Source organism: Pan paniscus, chromosome 5 (assembly GCF_029289425.2).
Source record: "Pan paniscus chromosome 5, NHGRI_mPanPan1-v2.0_pri, whole genome shotgun sequence".
Lineage (NCBI taxonomy): Eukaryota > Metazoa > Chordata > Mammalia > Primates > Hominidae > Pan > Pan paniscus.
This window is the reverse complement of record NC_073254.2, coordinates 49,745,711-49,764,546: the sequence shown is the minus strand read 5'-3', so window position 1 is coordinate 49,764,546 and position 18,836 is coordinate 49,745,711. Positions and strand designations below refer to the sequence as shown.

Sequence of the window (18,836 nt, the reverse complement as noted above, 5' to 3'; positions counted from 1 at the left end):
AGGGACCCAGGTGGAAATTTGGAACTTTTATTAAATACTCATTCATCCATGTGCCACCACCACCCAGAGCAGGAAAAAAATTATCAAAATGGAATTAAAAAAAAACAAAACAAATCAAACCCAATCCCCAGCAGTCTATGTACAGGGCCACTCCCTGCCTCTCTGCCATAGAGAGGTTGGGGGGCAGCTGAGGAGTGGTGGGGGCTGGGCACCTTTTCTCCAGCCACAGGCCCCTGAGGAATTAATTGACTGTGGTGTCAGGAAGTCCCTGGTGCCAAGTAGCCAGGCATCTCAGCTGGCCTCCAGGGAGGTGGTTATTGCTGGGAGGGCAGGACAGGGCCTGCTCCACTGCTACTGGGCTGAAGAGCTGTCTGTGGCTCAACCCTACAGGGCCAGTCCCCATAGCAGCCCCAATCTCTACCTGAGAAGGGGAACAGACTGAGGGCCAGAAGGGTGTTCTTTAGGAGGACAGTGGGCGCCCAGCTGATTTTGAGAGGCGGGTGCCCTGGTGTAGCCTGGCTGTTGTCAGCTCCCGAGGATGATGCACTCCCCTGATTCCAGCTGCCTGGCCCCCCTCTTGGGCAGGGCCCCCATTCCCTTCAGTTAGGCAGTTTTCTTGCTGTCTTCTCACCCCAGAGACCTATGTGGCCACCTTCTATGTGTCAGCCACAGCCTGGGCCCTTGGGGGCAAGAGTGGCCATGCAGATGGCACTTCCTCCAGCATGGTGTGGGACCCAGCCCTCTTGGACTCAGCAGCCACTCTCCGACACTGTTGTCTCCAGGGTCACGGCCCCTTGCTGCATGGCCGCAGTGGCCACACTGATGGCCTCCTCTAAGGTCTGCTGTTCCTCCAGCTGTGGGGAAGGGGGTGCAGAAGGAAGGAGACAGTGAGACCCTCCCTGCTAGATTCCAGTGTTAGTAATATGTGGCCTACTTTTTTTTTTGACTCTCCCCCATCTACCCAGTGCCATACGCTGAGCACTTAGTAGGGCTCCAATAAACATGAAGTTCACGGATGAAGAGTCCTATTAGGCTAGGCATGGCCAGGGGGCCCTGGAATAGCCAGGGTCAGAGAGACCCGCTTGCTCACGGAGGAAGGACTGGCTGAAGAGAACCGTGGTGATCATCTACGTCAGCCTCCTTCATTTCCAGATGAAGAAACAGAGACACAAAATGATGAAGGGCTTGGACCACAGGTGGACTGCCATCGGAGTTATCCTGAAGGCCAGAAGAGGCTTCAACATTCTGCCTCAGCCAAGAGCGAGCCTGAGACAGATGCATGGATGCAGGAGGAAAGGGATCTGTCCTCTGAAATGGGCTCTTTTTGAGTCAGATGCCCTTCTCTTCAAGATCCTCATCTAATTCCCCTTTATTCCTTGTTGACTTCTCTGGCCGTGGGATCCCCTTTCCTCCCAGATCTCTACTCACCTGCACTGCAATGTGCGTTCCGTTGGCTGTGGCCAACAGTGCCACCTGTTGATGACGAAGAGATGCTACACTTGAGTCCTCAGCCACCACAGCCCCAGAGGTAATGATTGTGACCTGAAAGACAAAAGGAGGTCTTCCATTCCACCTGCAGTATACTCTCCCTCCCCACAATCCAAATAAACATCCCTCCAATTAAGGTGCTGGGAACAACCCAGAAGAGAATGGATAAAACCGTATGGGTCAGATTAATTAGCCTGAGGCTCAGAGCTAAGTAAGGCTGGGTTTCCTCCCAACTTAGAGCCCAATTTAATTTAGGGATTTTGAATCACAGAAGGACAGAGCTGTAAAAAATTCCAGAGATATTTTAATCCCCTCACTTGAAAATGGACAGAAGTCCATGGAAAAGTGATTTGCCTAAGGTTGCACAACAAATCAGGGTTGAATTGAGATTTAGAAAGTGTCTCTTGACCTCCATTCAACTGCTTTTAAAGGTAAGAGCTGCTCATGGCCCAGGAACTGTGGGGAAGACCCCTTCTTTTGTGGGGAATCTTTGTCCTGGTAAGAAGACTTGACTAGTTTAGGCTGCACTTTAATGCCCGCCCCATGGAAAGGAATGACAAAATAAGAAACCCCAAGCAAACCGCCTGGTCATACGGGCTGCGTCTGGGTGCCATCGGCGCTGACCATGGTGACTGTATGTGTGCCAGATGTGGCCAGGTCGGCATCAGGACTGGGGATGGTGAGGGTGGTGCTGCCGTGCTGGGTGACCATACTGATGGCACTCCCCAGGGCCTGCAGGTCTTCCGGGGACAGGCTGACCTGCCAACAGGAGGGGAAGATGAGTTGGCAGTGTCAGTGGAGGGTTGTCTGAAAGTCCCTAAGGAAGATATACCTGCTCTCCCAGACAAGGTCAGCTTATTAGTTTCATGTCACAGTGGTGGAAGGGATGGGTGACAGGCAAACAAAATGGGTCCAAGGTTGCAAAGAGAGGCCACACTAGAAGAATTCCACTGACTACTTCTATTTATCACCACTTTGCCTCTGGGCCCTGTTGTATCCAGCTCAGGGTCGCCACCTGATTGTGTCCTAACAACTCTAGAAAGCACAGATGTACTTTCTAGCAAGGGTACGGACAAGGGTCAGGTTATATAGCTGGCTAGTACACTAGTAGGACCAGACCCCAGGCTTTCAGACCCCATACCATGTTCTGGCTGCTATATGAACATGCCTCTCTTGAGAAGGACATCCCATGTCCTGTTCAGATGAATAGGACCTGTCAGCCTCCAAGTAAAGAGAGAAACTACTAACTGTGCTCCAGAAGCCCCAGAGACTGAGCTGGAAGCACAGGAGGAGGAGAGGCTGTGCTGCAAGATGTGGTCTCCTCAGCCTCAGCCTCTGAAGTCTATAAAACTTAAACAAGAAGCTGGGTGGCAGTGGGGCTGTCAGAACTTCAGGGCTCCCAGAGTCCCCAGAGAGAGTGGAGAGTGCCAGCTAGTATGGCACCTCTGCCCTCCAGGGCCTGTACCTGCTGGGCACCATCCTGAGTGATCAGAGCCACCTGGGGGGCCCCATCTTCTTCAGTCACCATCGCCACCTGGGCTGGGATGTCATCACTCTCTTCCTTCACCTCCGAAAGGTAAGCTATCCGGGGTCGTTTGGGTGGCGGACTCTCCTCTGCTGCAGAGGCGGCTGGGAGAGGAGAGCCAAGGCTGACATCTGCTACCAGATGCCATGGGGAGGCCTGGCTTGTCCCCACTCTCACCCTCTGCCCACTCCCCTTACCCTCAAGTTGCTGCTGCTCATAGAGGGCCTGCTCGCTCTCCTCCGTGGCCTCCAGCTCGCCGTGGGCACTGCGCTTGTGCATGGCCAAGGTGGAGGTCTGCCGGTAGGTCTTGCCGCAGGTGCTGCAGGTGTAGGGCTTGCAGTGTGTGTGCACCACGTGGTGCTTATACAAGCTCGAGTACTCGGTGAAGCGTTTCCCGCAGCCTGGCACCGTGCAAACGTATGGCTTCTCCCCTGGGGACACTGGGCTGTGAGGGGGGTGGGAACTGGGGCTGGCAAGGGGGAGACTAAGGGGACAGGGGTGAGGGACAGGGTTGGTGAAGGGAGAGCCAGAGGGAGGGAGAGGGACTGAGACCTGAGACTCTGAATGGACAGGGTTGGGGAAGATGGCCAGTGGAACACAGAGAGGACACGGGTGTTGAACCACTGAATCCAGAGACAAGGCGGAAAGGAAACGGGGGACAGGGCAAGGCTGGGGCTAGTAAAGGGGCTGGTAGGGGGCACTGGGGCTTATAAGGTTGAGGGTGGGAGGTTGAGAATGGTGAACAGCAGAGGCAAGAGACAAGGATGACGGAAGTATCAGTTGTGATGGGAAAGAGGGGACACACATGCTGAGACACAACACAGAAAGCTGGATGAGGGGCATAACACTGGGGAGGGTGAGGATACACAGGAGTCATGCACGGCGGATAAGGTGAGGAGTTGAAGGTGACAGTTCACTCTGCTTCTTCCCCATCATTCCTGACCCTGGCCTCTTTTCAGGAGTTCAGTCAGAGTTGGAGAACTCAGGGTGGGTGTAGAGGGGTGGTAGGGAGCTGAGGGACCCCAGAGAGGACTGGCAATACCTTTCAGATTGGACCTAACTGGAAATTGAGGAATTACTCACTGCAAGCAGAGTTGTTCTGGGGATACCCTACCCCCAGACCAGCATGGAATGGCTGGCACAGAAGGGTTCTGGGCTGGGAGTTGGGAATGTGTCTTAGATGGGAAGCCTACAGAAGAGGGGTTGGGGCCTGAGTGAGGGTAGTCCTCGCATGCCAGCTAGCCCACCTGTGTGGATGCGCACGTGATTCTTATAGTTGGTGGCGCTGGTGAAGCCGCGGCCACAGTGGGGCTCCGGGCAGGTGTAGGGCCTCTCGCCTGTGTGGGTGCGCACATGTACCTTGCGGATGTTAGACGTGGTGAAGGAGCGGCCACAGCCCTCAAAAGGGCACCGGAACGGACGTTCACCTATGCAAATGGTGGGATGTGAGGAGGGGTGTGGGAAAGAGGGCCATGCTGGAGCAAGCTGGGGATGGCACTGGGCTCCAGGTCTAAGTCTGAAAGGCAAGCTGAATTCCTTTTGCCCAGGGAATGGGGTTGGAGTGGGCAGGGCCCAGCATACCAGTGTGGGTACGGACATGCTTCTGCAGGTCTCCTGAGGTCTTGAAGGCCTTGCTGCACAGCTCCTCTGGGCACTTGTATGGTTTCTCACCAGTGTGGGTACGAACGTGGCTCTTCAGTCCATAGCCTGTCCATATGTGGCAGGCAGGGGGTGAGATGAGCACCCAGTGGGGTCTCATCCTCCACCGTCCACCTCATGCACAGGCTCTCCACCTCCTTTGGCTCAAGAAGCCCATGTCTGCCTCTATCCCACCCCTGCCCTGGGCAGGGGCTGGAAAAGCCCACTCTGCCCTGCTTCCCTCTCCAGGGGCAGTTGGAGCCATACCAGAACATGAGCATGAAAAGAAACTTAGAGAACTCATGGCTAAAGGTACTAGTTTCACAGAGGGGAAAATAAGCCCAGAGAGATGCAATGGCCCACCCAATAATCCACAGCTGGTTGGCATCAGAGCTGACACAAGAGGCTGGGTCTCTCCACCAACCCTCCAGGCTCCTTCTGCTGGCCTGAACCATGCTGCCTTTCACTCCCGTAACAAGGTTTCCTCCAGAGAGAGCACCCTGCAAGTCAGAGTACTCTGACGGTAGTTTCTCCAGGAAAGCAGCCTGGTGTTGGGTTCCCTTCAGAGAGGTCCCAAACAGAACTAGAACCCTCCACCCTCAACTGGAAGCAGCCCACCAGGCAGGTTACCTGTGGCAAAGGCCTTTCCACAGCTGGGGAAGTCACATCTGTATGGACGGTCACCTGTATGAGCTCGTTCATGCACCTGTGAGGACAAGCAATCACATAATTCAGAGGAGCAAGGGTATGACCAGGGCTCTTTGGTTTTCTTTAGGACCCTGATTCTCTTCCCTCCTGTACCATTCATGTGTGTCAAGCGCTCTGTGCTGGCATTCCTGTGTACCCTCATTTCTTCCCTCCAGCAACTTGAGGGCAGGGACCAATTCCAATCAAAGCAGAAAGGTAGAATTACAGCCTGGAAGGGAAGACTGCAGAGCTGACGGCTGTCTGCCAGCAACCTTACCTTTAAGTGATGAGCGGTGGTGTAGAGACGCCCACAGCCCTTGTAGCCACAGCGGAATGCTCTGTCTCCAACTTGCTGCCCTTTTCCATTATGGGGAATCTGGCTGTCATGAAGTACCTGGGGGAAAAGTCTTGAGATCCCTATATGTATTGTCCCCAGTGAAGAAGGTGGGACACAGGGCCCTGCTGGCAGCTTAAGACCCAACAGGCAGGGTTAAACCTGTCAGGGGCCTCTGGGGCAGAAGAACATAACTAGACGGACAAGGAACAGATGCTGGGGCATGCTACAGAAGAAACAGGGTGGGCATGGGGAGTCACCACCCATCTCTGATGGGATAAAGGGAGACCTACAGGTCATAGTGGCTGTGACGGCTATTGAAGAAAGGCTATCACATAGACAGCTAGGTAAGGTGAAAAGGGAGGTTGTCTGAATGGCCATGCTTGAACTGGACCAAGTGCTAGAAACCCTCCTTCTAAGCACACACACCTAGGAGCCTGCAACTCTCAAGACCTCCAACTTCTGATGGGAGGGGTCCCCTTCCTCCTGGCACGAAACTAGTGCTTAAAAGTACATAAACAAGGGGGCTTGCTGTGGAGATGAGCTCACCTAGGTTCATCTGATAGGACATGGGGCCCAGAGTGAGGTGGCCACGACCAGAAGCACCCAGGGGAGTGCTGCAGTTTCCACCAGAAATGTCAGCTCTAATGACAGCATCCAGCTGACAAGTCCTCCCCTTTTGTCTCCTCTTCTGGGATATTGCTAAAGCCACCCATCTCACACCAGCCTCTGGATGCAGGGAGCCCTTATTGCTCTTCTGCTTTCCTGGGCAGGGTCCTGGTGGGACTGTCCCTTAGTCTTTCTTTCTAGAATGCTTCAGAATCACACTCTGGTCTTTCCAGGAGCTCCTGAAACTGAACTCTACAAGTTACAGTGAGCAGGGGACAGAAGGGTGAGGCCAAATTCATGGCAAGGTCTGTCTAGTTAGGCTCCAGCTCAGAGGCTCAAGCAGCTGAGAGCTTCACGGACACTTAAACAGCTTCTGGGTAGAGGGTAGGGTCAGAGGTGGCCTGACCTGCTTGGCGGGCTAACCCACACAGGCACTTGGATTTCATTCCATGTCTCAGTAGCTCCTGGGGTAATCACGGGAATCAAGGGACATCAGGGATGGAAGTGACCTCTGAGATCATCTGGTCCCATCTCATCATATTAGGAATAAGCTGAGGTCTAGGAGAGGAGGGACTCACCCAAGTTTGGACTAGGTAGCGGTAGAGCAAGCATAGATCTCAGGGCTCATGATTTAAATAAAACCCACTTCTCTTTACATCAACATCGAGTCTCAAATTTGGTCTCTAAGATATACCTCAGGGAACCGGGGTGGGAGTGAATGTAGCCTGCTGTAAAGTTTTGTGACTTTTTTTTTTTTTTTTTTTTTTTAGATAGGGTCTCCCTCTGTTGCCCAGGCTGGAGTGCAGTGGGACAATCTCAGCTCATTGCAATCACCGCCTCCTGATCCTCCCACCTCCGCTTCCCAGTAGCTGGGACCACAGGTGCGCACCACCATGCCCAGCTAATTTGTTTTTGTATTTTTTTGTAGAGATGAGGTTTCGCCATGTTGCCCAGACTGGTCTCAAACTCCTGGACTCAAGCAATCCACCTGCCTCAGCCTCCCAAAGTGCTGGGATTACAGGCGTGAGCCTCTGCACCCGGCCTGTGCTTCATTTTGAAAAGACATGAGGACTTCCTTTTTTCCTCCATCATTCAGTCACACTGGTTTCATTATAAATAAAAAACCTCCCCCATCTTCGGGTAAAACTGCTGGAAGGAAGGAACGTGCAGGAAGCCCTGGCACATCCAGCCTGAGGCTCTGTAGTCATTCCAGGAAGGGAACACCCTGGTTTGGAAAGCTCAGAGATGTCTGTACCCTTTTCCCCACATGCAGGACCATGGTTTCGGCAGAAAGAACTTGGACTGACTGGTATTTGCAGAGCCAGGACCCTTTTCCTTTCCAGCTGAGCTACTGTGTGGGCCACATAATCCAGGAATCCCAGCTGTTCTGTTGCACATGCCCTTGTCATAGCCCACTGAGGTTAATTTTCCAAATGACTGAGTCACAGAGAAGAAATAAATACAATTACCTCAGTGGACTAGAAAGCTAATACAAGTCACTGGCAGGGCTTTCCCAGCTAGTGCAGAGGATTACTACAGCAGCCAAAGTGAAGCTGGGCCTAACTCCCCAGCATAAGGATGCCACTGTTTCTTATGGCAGCTTTCCCTCTGCAAAGACAGCGTAAACAAAAGTGAGCGTAAACAGCTGTCAGCGGCCAGGCCAGGCTGTGTTGCACGCCCTAGACAATGATGTGTGACAGGTGAGTTGGGGGAGCTGGGGTGGAGGGGCAAAGGGAATATCCCACATGGTGCCCAAGCACAGGGCTGCCCTTGTCCTCTTGAGAGGTGAAGTTCTGGCAGGGCCAAAAGGCAGTGCGCAGGCCAGGCCCGGTTGTCTAGAGTGACAGACTGTGTCACGCTGTGCGTGCTCACCTTGCTGGCATACTGCTCCAGGGCCACCACTGTGTCTGCACTGAAGCCCTCATCATCCTCTGCTGCCAGGTCCTCCAAGCCCACCTCTGTCTGTACGGCCAGGATGGTGCTGTCCGATGGCACAGCCACAGGGTGGTGAATGTAGGCAGTGGAGCCATCTTCCAGCTGGACGGCTTCCAGGGTGCTGGGGTCATAGCCTTCTGCAGGGAACACGCGGTTAGCCCTGATGCCACACAAGGGGAAGAGATACAGCTGGGACCCTAGCTTTAAGTTAATGAGAGATACATATACCAAGGAGGGTTTCAACATCCAATTTCTCATGGCCCTTCACTTTGTGATTCACTCTTGCTGGCCCTCCTTCTGCGGCTGTCTCACCTAAGGATGAGGTCTCCTGTGGTACACTAAATGGGAACTCACAAGCTCCTTGAGGACCTGACAGGGGCCCATCATCATTTTGGCTTAGGTGACCACAATAGCCTCCTGACCAGTCGCTCCTCACCCCCTCTAGTTCCCTCCAGGCAGCACAACATCCAGAGGGATCTTTGCGGGACACAAATGTGACCATGTCACTTAACTGCCTCAACAGTTTAAATGCTTCCCACTGGTCTCAGGATAAAGACCAAAATCCTCACCCTGACACTCAAACCCAGAGTGCACCAGCCCTGTCTTTCTCTCTCCAGTTTCCTCCTGCTAATTCTGCCTTCACTCCCAGGGCTCTAGCTCCTAGCAGTTCCTGGAATGTGCTGTTCTTTCTTCCCCCCAGCTCTAGGCCTGCACATGCTATTCCTTCTGCCTGAAGTACTGAACCCTCCCTGCCATCCCTCTTCCCCCAGCTAAGTCTACCTCATTCTTTACCTCTCAGCTCAAGCATCACTACCTCAGAGAAGCCCTCCCTGAGCCTGATCTCTGTTTGTAATGATCAGTTCATCACTGATGGCTTGTTTCACTTCTGTTTCCCCCTCTAGACTCTAGGAGAGCGGGGACTGTGTCTGACTTTGTTCTGTCTTGTATACTGCACACCTAACACAACGCCAGGCATGCAACAGTCACTCAAGAAACCACCTGCGGAAGGAATAAATTGTTATTCTTCAGCACCTTAGGAGCTTCATTCTAAAATATTAGTTTTTTTTCCTGGTCTTGGATGATATCCTCGGGTCCTATTTAAAGCCCTAAGACTTTGTGGCTGTGCTGGAGCCAAGGCCACCATCAAAGTCCACGTCACTGATCTCCAAGGCTCACCTCCCAGTTGCAGACATAGCTGCTTCTGTGGTCTGCACCAGGGAAGGTGGGCAAGGCTGCTAATCCAGGTGAGCATGTATGTACCATGGAGATGACAGCTCCCATGTCTATACCCCAGTTGTGTGCCATCCCATCCTCCAGTCCTGCCACCCCATCCTCCAGTCCTGCCTCCCATCCTTCCCCGAGTTGTGATGATGGTGACCCTACCTCTGGGTGTGCGGTGTATGTAAGCCATGCTGCCATCTTCCAGCTGCACAGGCTGACCATCCTCAAAGGAGAGAGCTTCTGTAACGAGAGCAATGCCTGCCTTTCCCTGGAGCTCAGTGCCATGGAGGGGTCCCTTGGTGGGGGCTGTCAGGCTTCCCTCGACAAGGCATGGTGTGTTGGGGTGCCCTCACCTTTCTGTACCGTCACCTGGTGAATGTATGCGGTGGTCCCATCCTCGAGCTGGATCACCTGCCCTTCAAGAAGCTTCTCTCCTGTTAAGAGTGGAAATGGAGAGAAATGGGCCAGGACCAGAAGAGGGCTAAGAAACGCCTGCCTGTTTTTAGCTGAGGCTTATTTGAGTCTCTAGGCACGAGCCTGCAGGTCTAAGCATGGGTAACATCTTCCTTGTTCCCTTGCTCTGTCTCCCTGGGCCTGGGCCTTGAGACACTAAGGGTGAAGACACTTGCCTTGCCGGAACCCATCACCTCCCAACAGATTCCCTTCCAGTTACTAACAGGAGGAATAACTTCACTTATTATTCTACCCATGCCCAGCCAAGTGGAAACTTCCAACCTAATAGTAAGTTGCTGAGACTTGAACTAATGGCCCTTAAACCTGGATGAGCCCCAATGGGTCAAAATTCAGATATAGCTCAAACTAACAAAATCAAAACATATCCCCTCATCCCTCACTATGACAGTGTGCTAAGACCAGGAGCCCCTGTGAAGGCAGGCTATATAGCTTAATGGTTAAAAACAATAGACTCTGGAACCAGGCCAGGCCTCCAGAGTTTGAATTCCAGCTCTACCTCTTAACAGCTGTGTGACCTTGGACAGCTTATTTAACTAACCTCTCTGTGCCTCAGTTTCCTTTTCTTAAAATGGGGATTGAAAACGGTGTCTCTTGTAGGGTTGCTGTTAGGGTTAAATGAGTTAACGAATATAAAAAACTGGGAAGAGTGCCAGGTATATATGGTCAGCCCTCAATAAATCCTAGCTTTTATTATAAGCCCAATATGCATTTTAGAAGAAATGGAAAGTAAAGCAATAGAGAACTATGTGAGCACAACTATTATGCTATTATGTGTCCATGAAGGTCTTATTCCACTGCCACTGTTGAGTAATGATTCCTTCATTGACCTCTCATTTTTCATTTCAATTTTCTAGTAAAAAATTAGATCACCTAAGGCAACACAACAAGCAGCATAAAAATTAACAAGCCTCCAGATTTCCTAAGATATTACTCTTCTTTTACCTTACTGGAAAGCACTTCTAATAAGGCTCTTGAAATTAGAACTAGACGACCCTTCCTTGTGTCCAGTGAGTCTGACAGAGGGGGAAGGAAGAAGAGAAATGAGAAAGGAAAGAAAGGGAGATTGAAGAGTTAATGATGGTCAGATTCGGTGGCTCATGCCTATAATCCCAACACTTTGGGAGGCCAAGGCGGGTGGATCGCTTGAGCTCAGGAGTTTGAGACCAGCCTGAGCTATGTGACAAAACCCTGTCTCTACAAAAAACACAAAAATTAACTGGGTGTAGTAGTGCATGCCTGTGGTCCCAGTTACTCGGGAGGCTGAGGTGGGAGGATTGCTTGAGCCCAGGAGGCAGAAGTTGCAGTAAGCTGTGATTATGCCACTGCAGTCCAGCCTGGGTGACAGAGTAAGACCCTGTCTGAAAAAAATAAAAAATAAATAAATAAAAAGGCTGGGCACGGTGGCTTACATCTGTAATCCCAGCACTTTGGGAGGCCAAGGCGAGCAGATCACCTGAGGTCAGGAGTTTGAGACCAGCCTAACCAACATGGTGAAACCCTGTCTCTACTAAAAATACAAAAAAATTAGCTGGGTGCGGAGGCAGGTACCTGTCGTCCCAGCTACTTGGAAGGCTGAGGCAGGAGAATCACTTGAACCTGGGAGGCGGAGGTTGCAGTGAGCTGAGATTGTACTACTGCACTCTAGCCTGGGTGACAGAGTGAGGTCCTGTCTCAAAAAGAAAAAACAAAAAAGTTAGGCTGGGTGTGGTGGCTCACACCTATAATCCCAGCACTTTGGGAGGCTGAGGCAGGTGGATAACCTGAGGTCGGGAGTTCGAGACCAGTCTAGCCAACATCATGAAACCGTGTCTCTACTAAAAATACAAAAAAATTAACCAGGCGTGATGGCACATGCCTATAGTCCCAGCTACTCGGGAGGCTGAGGCAGGAGAATCGCTTGAACCCGGGAGGCGAAGGTTGCAGTGAGCCGAGATCACGCCACTGCACTCCAGCCTGGGCTACAGGGTGAGACTCCGTCTCAAAAAAAAAGGAAGAAAAAATAAAAAAAAAGTTAATGACAAGTGATTTGTCCTTTCCTTAGAAGATTGAGGTTTAGGAAACTGAGCGCTCAGGTGGGAAAGACAGTTACTTCCAGCCCAAGTCTCTGCTGACATCTCCCCTTTAGAGGAATCCCCAAACTTGCTCCCAAACTGAGTCTTCTTGGGGTCAGTAACTAACAGTCCTACAACTAGCCAAAGGCAGGTAAGGTGGAGATAAAGGTAAGAAATAGGAAAGGCAGCTGAGATGGGGGGAAGATGAACCCATTTTCTTCCCTCCCACCCACAGAGCAGTAGGCTACCCTCATTTTAACAATTTATCTGTCCTGGCAAGGGCATCAGTACTTGGGGTTCTGAAAGCATCAGCAAGCTACGGCCAGCAGAGTGGGTACTGCTTCAAGGTAGAAAACAAAATGTTGAGAAGAGTTGTCTGAAGAAAAAACTTAGCCTACTATTTCCTCAAACAACCAGAGACTACAATGGAGAGAGGCAGTGGGGAGAACAGCTGACTGACAAGGGCCTCATATCCCATTACAGAGAGGTGACCCATACGCCCCAGTTTGCCTGGAACAGTCCTAGTGCATTTATTAATAGCACATTCTTCCACTTTTAAAATGCTGGGTTTGAATAATACATTTTATACTCATCCTAATTAAAGATAAGTCTTACAATTTTAGGGCTTCCAGCAGACAGAGACAAAAATGCCTCAGTCAAAAGCTTCAGAGGAGAAGTCAGAGAAGCCTTTCAGGAAAGTGTGGTTCTGGTCTCTGAAGGAGAGCTCTACCCTGAGCAGAGGGAAAATCTGTTGTGAGTGAGTGTGTGTTTGCATATGTGTGTGTGTAAGTGCACACTGCAACACTACAGAGTGGGCAAAGAACAGCCAGGAAGACTGACAGAATAAAGAAATACGTAAGAAGGATAGATATAAGGAAAGAGTGGCTCTCTCAGGTCAGGTGTGGTCACTTGCTTTTTATTCATTCGTTTGACCATTAATTCTCAGTGGAAGACTTGAGGCACGGGAACTAACTGGGTCCAAGGAGTAAACACAACCCTAGCTAGAGTTCTAAGTTCTTCCATCCCATGGAGACTGCACTGGAGGGGCAAGACCTGGAGTGGGAAGTCTGCAAACAGAGAGTTTCAGGCTTCAAAAGTATTCTAGAGAAGTTGCGTTCTCAAGAAGATGAAGCCAACAAGAACCCACGTCACAGACAGCTCTTGACAAGAAACCTTTCCAGAAGGGACCCCCACACACTGTCATATGGAAAGTGCTTACTGATGAGATTAAGGGGCCTCCTTAGTCATCATCAGGAAACAGACAACTTAAAATGAAGTCAATAAACAACTTATCTGTAAACTTAGGAGCAGAAATATATTCTGAGAGTGTGTTGAAATAAACGAGGGCAATGTTGCAATGACAGTGCTTCATGAGGACAGTGACAATCATGGAGTCCAGAAAACGCCAAATGAAGAGTAGGAACAAGGCAGTATTTGCCTTGTTAAAGGTGCTGTCCAAGGAAGACACGAATGCTATCTGGCTGCCTGAGAACACTGGCAAGAAAGGAAAAGTGTCCCTGGCCTGCAGGCCTTGCCCTAAACACTTTATTCTGACTCCACACCTACCTTGATTTTAAGTACCTTCAGTGTAAGGGTAGAATTGCCAGATAAAATACAGGATGCCCAGGTAAATCTGAATTTCAGATAAACACTTTTTTTTTTTTTTTAGAACTTGGTATTATTATTTTAGTATTTTATAGTATTTAACACCCCCTACTTTTTTTTTTAGATGGGGTCTTGCTGTTGTCTAAGCTGACCTCAAACTTCTGGCCTCAAGAGATCCTCCCATCTGAACCTCCCAAGTAGCTGAGACTACAGGTGCATGCCACCAAGCCCAGCTTAATCCCACATTTATATATGTCTATCCCTTATAAGGGGTATATGTATGTCCCTAGTATGTAGTATACATACGTCCCTACAACATTTGGGATGTATGTATCCTACAAGAGTATTCATTGTTACGTCCAATTCAAATTTAACTACATGTCCTATATTTTCAATTCTGGCATCCCCTAGTGGGGATTAGGGCATGAGATCTCTGCTTGGGTGTTCCTCTCTGAATCAGGAAGAGTATCTTTTTTTTTTTTTTTTTTTTTTAAGAGATGGGATCTTGCTCTGTCACCTAGGCTGGTGTGCAGTGGTGCAGTGATAGTTCACTGAACCCTCAAACTCCTGGGTTTCAGTGATCCTTCTACCTCAGCCTCCTGAATAGCTGGGACTAAAGGTGCATGCTGCTGCACCCAGATTATTATTTTTATTATTTTTTTTTAGAGACAGAGTCTTGCTATGTTGCCCAGGCTGGTCTCCAATTCCTGGCCTCAAGTGATCTTTCCATCTCAGCCTTCTGAGTGCTGGGATTATAGACATGAGCCACTATGCCTGGCTTAAAAGAGCATCTTGTACATGGCAGATGCTTAGTAGTTTGAATGTTTGAATATACTTGAATTAAGATGATAAACTGCTTCTAGAAAGCACTAAAAAACTGTGACAGGGGATATCTGAAAAGCAGGGAGTCATAACTAACACTGTGTTCATTCCAGAAATATTTATCAACTGCTTATTACATATTAGGAATTCTGTCTTTGAGAGGTATTGGTTCCTATGACTGGGACTGTCTGACTTGTAGCATTTTATTTTAGAGTTCCCTTTTCATCAAGCACAACAGGAGATTCTAATGCAGAGCAAATTGTGGTGGTGGGCAAGGGTAAGCAGGCGGGAGGGCAAGGTGATGGTGGGACTCTTAGAAATGGACACTCCTTTCCAGAGGCTGAGGGACAGGGCAGGATCCTGAGGACCCCAGAAATACTTACCTTTGACAGCTTGCTGGACGTAGGCTGTTGTCCCATCACTAAGGGTCACCGTGTGCAGCCCCAAGCTCTCCATGGCAAACTGCTGCTCGTGCACTCAGACATGAAGTTGGCTTCTGGCCAGCACCAAGAGCCACAGCTGAGGTCAGAGATTTCCTTCTGGGTCACAAATCTAAGAAAATAAACAGTATCACATTATGAGTTAACCAGCTTTCTCCTATCGCAAAGACACTCAGGGAAGGAGTTAATGAGGCCAGCCAGCCAAGAAGAAAAAAGATGAATTCTTCAAAGTAGTGAACTATATTGGTTTTTATGAAAAGGGCTCAAAATACACATTATCTAAGAATTCTAAAAGTTAAGCATAGAAGAGAAGCATGCCAATCAAACGTCATAAAGTAAGAAATCACTGATCAAAACCCATTTCTAAACTTTCTCCCCTTAGGAAGGAGCCCTGCTGAAGGCAGGCAGTTAACCCCACTGCTGATGGTTCTCTCTGCCTACTCCAACATCTCTCCTGTGCTCGGACCCATTTATCTACTGGGCTTGTTAACCATCCTCAGGGAACATCCCACATGTACCACACGTGGAATAAGTCCTCAACAGAACTCACAATGTGTCCCAACCTTCCAGAACTATTGTACTTCCAGTATCCCCTATCCCAGGGGTGGTATCGCCTTCCACCCAGAACTGGGGGGGGGTCCTCCTTTTCCCTTAAAAGTCCAGGTACTTATTTCAGGCATGTCTCACCTTTCACCTCTGGACAACTATAAGGAGCCTTATAACTTATGTCCTCAGATAAATTTTTATCTGTTTCCAATTCATTTTCTTTTCTTTCCTTTTTTAGAGACAAAGTATCACTCTGTCGCCCAGCTGGAGTGCAGTGGCTCCATCACAGTTCACTTCAACCTCGAACTCCTGGGCTCAAGTGATCTTCCTGCCTCAGCCTCTTCCAACTCATGTTCTAACATTCATGTTTATGCTGTCAGGGTGAATTTAAAAAAAAAGCTCTCTTCCCACTATCTTGGAGCCTGTAGAGGCCTGCTGAGAACAGGACTTCCAAAAGGCAAATATGGGCGGGGTGTAGTGGCTCATGCCTGTAATCCCAGTGCTTTGGGAGGCTGAGGCAGGAGGATTATTTGAGGCTAGGAGTTCAAGACCAATGTGGGCAACACAGCAAGACATTGTCTCTACAAAAAAAAAAAAAAAAAATTAGCCAGGTGTAGTGGCACATGCCTGCAATCCTAGCTACACAAGAGGCTGAGGTGGGAGCACTGCCTGACCCCAGGAATTTGAAACTGCAGTGAGCTATGATCATACCACTGAATTCCAGCCTGGGTGATAAGGAGACTCTGTCTCAAAAATAATAATAAGATAAATACAATACATTTGGAAGGCTGTAGTCCAAGGCCATTTTTTGCTAGCTGTAAGTGGGGCCTCCAGAACCAAAGCGAGGACACAGCTCTTATTAAAATTGAGGTATTGGCCGAGTGCAGTGGCTCACGACTGTAATCCCAGCACTTTGGGAGGCCGAGGACAGTGGATCACGAGGTCAGGAGATTGAGACCATCCTGGCTAACATGGTGAAAACCCATCTCTACTAAAAATACAAAAAATTAGCCGGGCGTGGTGGTGGGCGCCTGTAGTCCCAGCTACTTGGGAGGCTGAGGCAGGAGAATGGCATGAACCTGGGAGGCGGAGCTTGCAATGAGCCAAGATTGCGCCACTGCACTCCAGCCTGGGCGACAGAGCGAGACTCCGTCCCAAAAAAAAAAAAAAAATTGAAGGTATTTATGCTCGAAATGAAACTGAATTCTATTTAGGCAAGAGATGTACTTACATGTATAAAGCAAAGAACAACACACTGACTGCTGGCAGCAAACTGAAGAAAACCAGCATAATCTGGGGAAAGGTAAACTCAGGCCCATGGAAACAGTGGCATGGTTTGTGCTAAATTCCCAAGCAATCTTGCTAAAGCTATTGAACACAGAATCTGTGTGATGCTGTGCCCCTCAAGGACTTAAGCTAATGAAAAGTAAATAAATAAAAGTAGATTTATAAGAAAAAAAGAGTATAAATCTAAACATACCACTTCCTTGACTAAAACCCTTCCATAGTTTCCTACAGCTCTTAGAGTCCACCTTGCAGACAAGGCTGGGTTCTGTTATAAACTCCCACAGCCTAGGTACCACCTTTTCCTAGCACTCACACCTCTGGGCTCAACCTGCTTCAGTACTCATCACTATCTGTTTAATGTCCGTTGCCTACACAAGGCTTTGGGCTCTAGCCTGGTTTCTGCGTCACAGTGGTTTCTCCAGCACCTCATACTGTGGGCTTTCCACAAATCCTGTGAGTGACTCCCTGGGTCCCTCATGTGCAAGGTGGGAAGCACTGAAGCTTCCTGCTGGCAGGATATCTTCTGTACCCACTGTGGTGTGCAGCCTGCTCTAGCAGTGGACCCCAACACTTGTGAAGCCTGCAGGAAGCCCACAGCCTCTAAACTCAGTGCAGTCATGAAGACTCTCTTTGACATCCATTCTCAAAATTCTCCTGGACTTGGAATCTGGACTGCCTACTGGATTCTCACGACTTACCAACCGATATCCTCGACTGGTGCTACCCAAACTGTTTTCATGTCAGGGGACCTAGAGAGACAGATATTTGTACATTGCATTGCAGATGCTGCTGCTTAAAGTCAGAAGTTCACATTGCAGATGTCACTGCTTCAAGCCAGAAGCGACCAACTGGGGCTTTGACAGCCCTGAGGGGCGAGCGGATCAATATCTTGGCAAAATTATAGACCATCCGGGAGTTCGAGACCAGCCTGACCAACATGGAGAAGCCGTCTCTACTAAAAATACAAAATTAGCTGGGCATGGTGGCACATGCCTGTAATCCCAGCTACTTGGGAGGCTGAGGCAGGAGAATTGCTTAAACCTGGGAGGCAGAGGTTGCGGTGAGCCGAGATCGTGTCATTGCACTCCAGCCTGGGCAACAACAGCGAAACTCCGTCTCAAAAAAAAAGAAAAAAACAAAACAAAAACCGGCTGGGCGCGGTGGCTCACACCTGTAATCCCAGCACTTTGAGAAGTTGAGGCGGGCAGATCACAAGGTCAGGAGATCCAGACCATCCTGGCTAACAGGGTGAAACCCTGTCTCTACTAAAAATACAAAAAATTAGCCGGGCGTGGAGGGCGCCTGTAGTTCCAGCTACTCGGGAGGCTACGGCAGAAGAAAGGCATAAACCTGGGAGGCGGAGCTTGCAGTGAGCCAAGATTGCACCACTGCACTCCAGCCTGGGCGACAGAGTGAGACTCCGTCTCAAAAACAAACAAACGAAAAACCCAAAAAAACCTATAGACCATCTGCGACACGCTGATTGGAATGCTCTACCCCAGGCATGGCATCTCAACTAGAATTATTCATTCATTCTGTCCATAAACATTTACTAAATGGGCTAAAGTGCAAGGGCAGCAATACTACTATTATATAGTGAACACTACTATAGAGTTAACCATGTGCTAGGAATGTCACATACATTAACTCATTTAGTTCTAACAATCCTACAATCAAATGCTATGATTATCCTCATTTAAAAGTGAGGGAACCGGGAGGCCCAAGACCAAGTTAAGTAACTTGCTCAAGGTTACACAGCTAACTAGTAAAGGAGGATTTCACCCTACGCCATTTAATCCAGAGTGTGACCTTAATTACTATGCTGCCAAGCACAGAGGTGAAGCTGGGGGTTTATGAAACTTGAAGCTACTCCAAAATACTTTTTTGGTGTGTGAGCCTTTGCATTTTCCAGGAGAGAGGGAAATCCAAGGCTGTCATCAGGGTCTGATAGGGATTAATGGTGAAGAACCACTGGTCAAGGTGGGGATTCTGACATCTGACATCTCTGGTCTATTAGCATCCTTGCCCAGAGCCCTGATAACCTCCACGTGGTCCCTGTCTCACAAGAGCTCTGCTCCTGGCCTCTCTTGGTCTGCTCTACGACCTTCAAGCTTCACTCTCTTCATCAGGTAGATTCTTTGGGTAACCTGCTTTAGTGTAACTGCACTGTGTCA

General features: G+C 49.5%; 1 protein-coding gene across 7 annotated transcripts in view; it reads right to left on the bottom strand.

The window, feature by feature from the left end:
• Positions 1-13: 13 nt before the first annotated feature.
• ZNF76 (zinc finger protein 76) overlaps positions 14-18,836 on the bottom strand; it is a 36,463-nt gene continuing 17,640 nt past the window's right edge. For 2 of the 7 annotated variants that reach the window (XM_008960596.4, XM_003808530.5), the window contains exons 2-14: positions 14,773-14,941; positions 9,791-9,871; positions 9,600-9,677; positions 8,154-8,353; positions 5,616-5,732; positions 5,282-5,357; positions 4,595-4,720; positions 4,261-4,440; positions 3,211-3,444; positions 2,954-3,117; positions 2,083-2,247; positions 1,429-1,542; positions 14-854 (exon numbers count right to left, since the gene is read on the bottom strand). In XM_008960596.4, coding sequence (XP_008958844.1) covers positions 750-854; positions 1,429-1,542; positions 2,083-2,247; positions 2,954-3,117; positions 3,211-3,444; positions 4,261-4,440; positions 4,595-4,720; positions 5,282-5,357; positions 5,616-5,732; positions 8,154-8,353; positions 9,600-9,677; positions 9,791-9,871; positions 14,773-14,845 — 1,713 coding nt within the window. In that variant the 5' untranslated portion in view covers positions 14,846-14,941 and the 3' untranslated portion in view covers positions 14-749. The remainder of the gene's footprint in view (positions 855-1,428; positions 1,543-2,082; positions 2,248-2,953; positions 3,118-3,210; positions 3,445-4,260; positions 4,441-4,594; positions 4,721-5,281; positions 5,358-5,615; positions 5,733-8,153; positions 8,354-9,599; positions 9,678-9,790; positions 9,872-14,772; positions 14,942-18,836) is intronic. The other 5 variants (XM_055113496.2, XM_003808531.5, XM_055113494.2 and 2 more) reach the window with 3 other exon arrangements.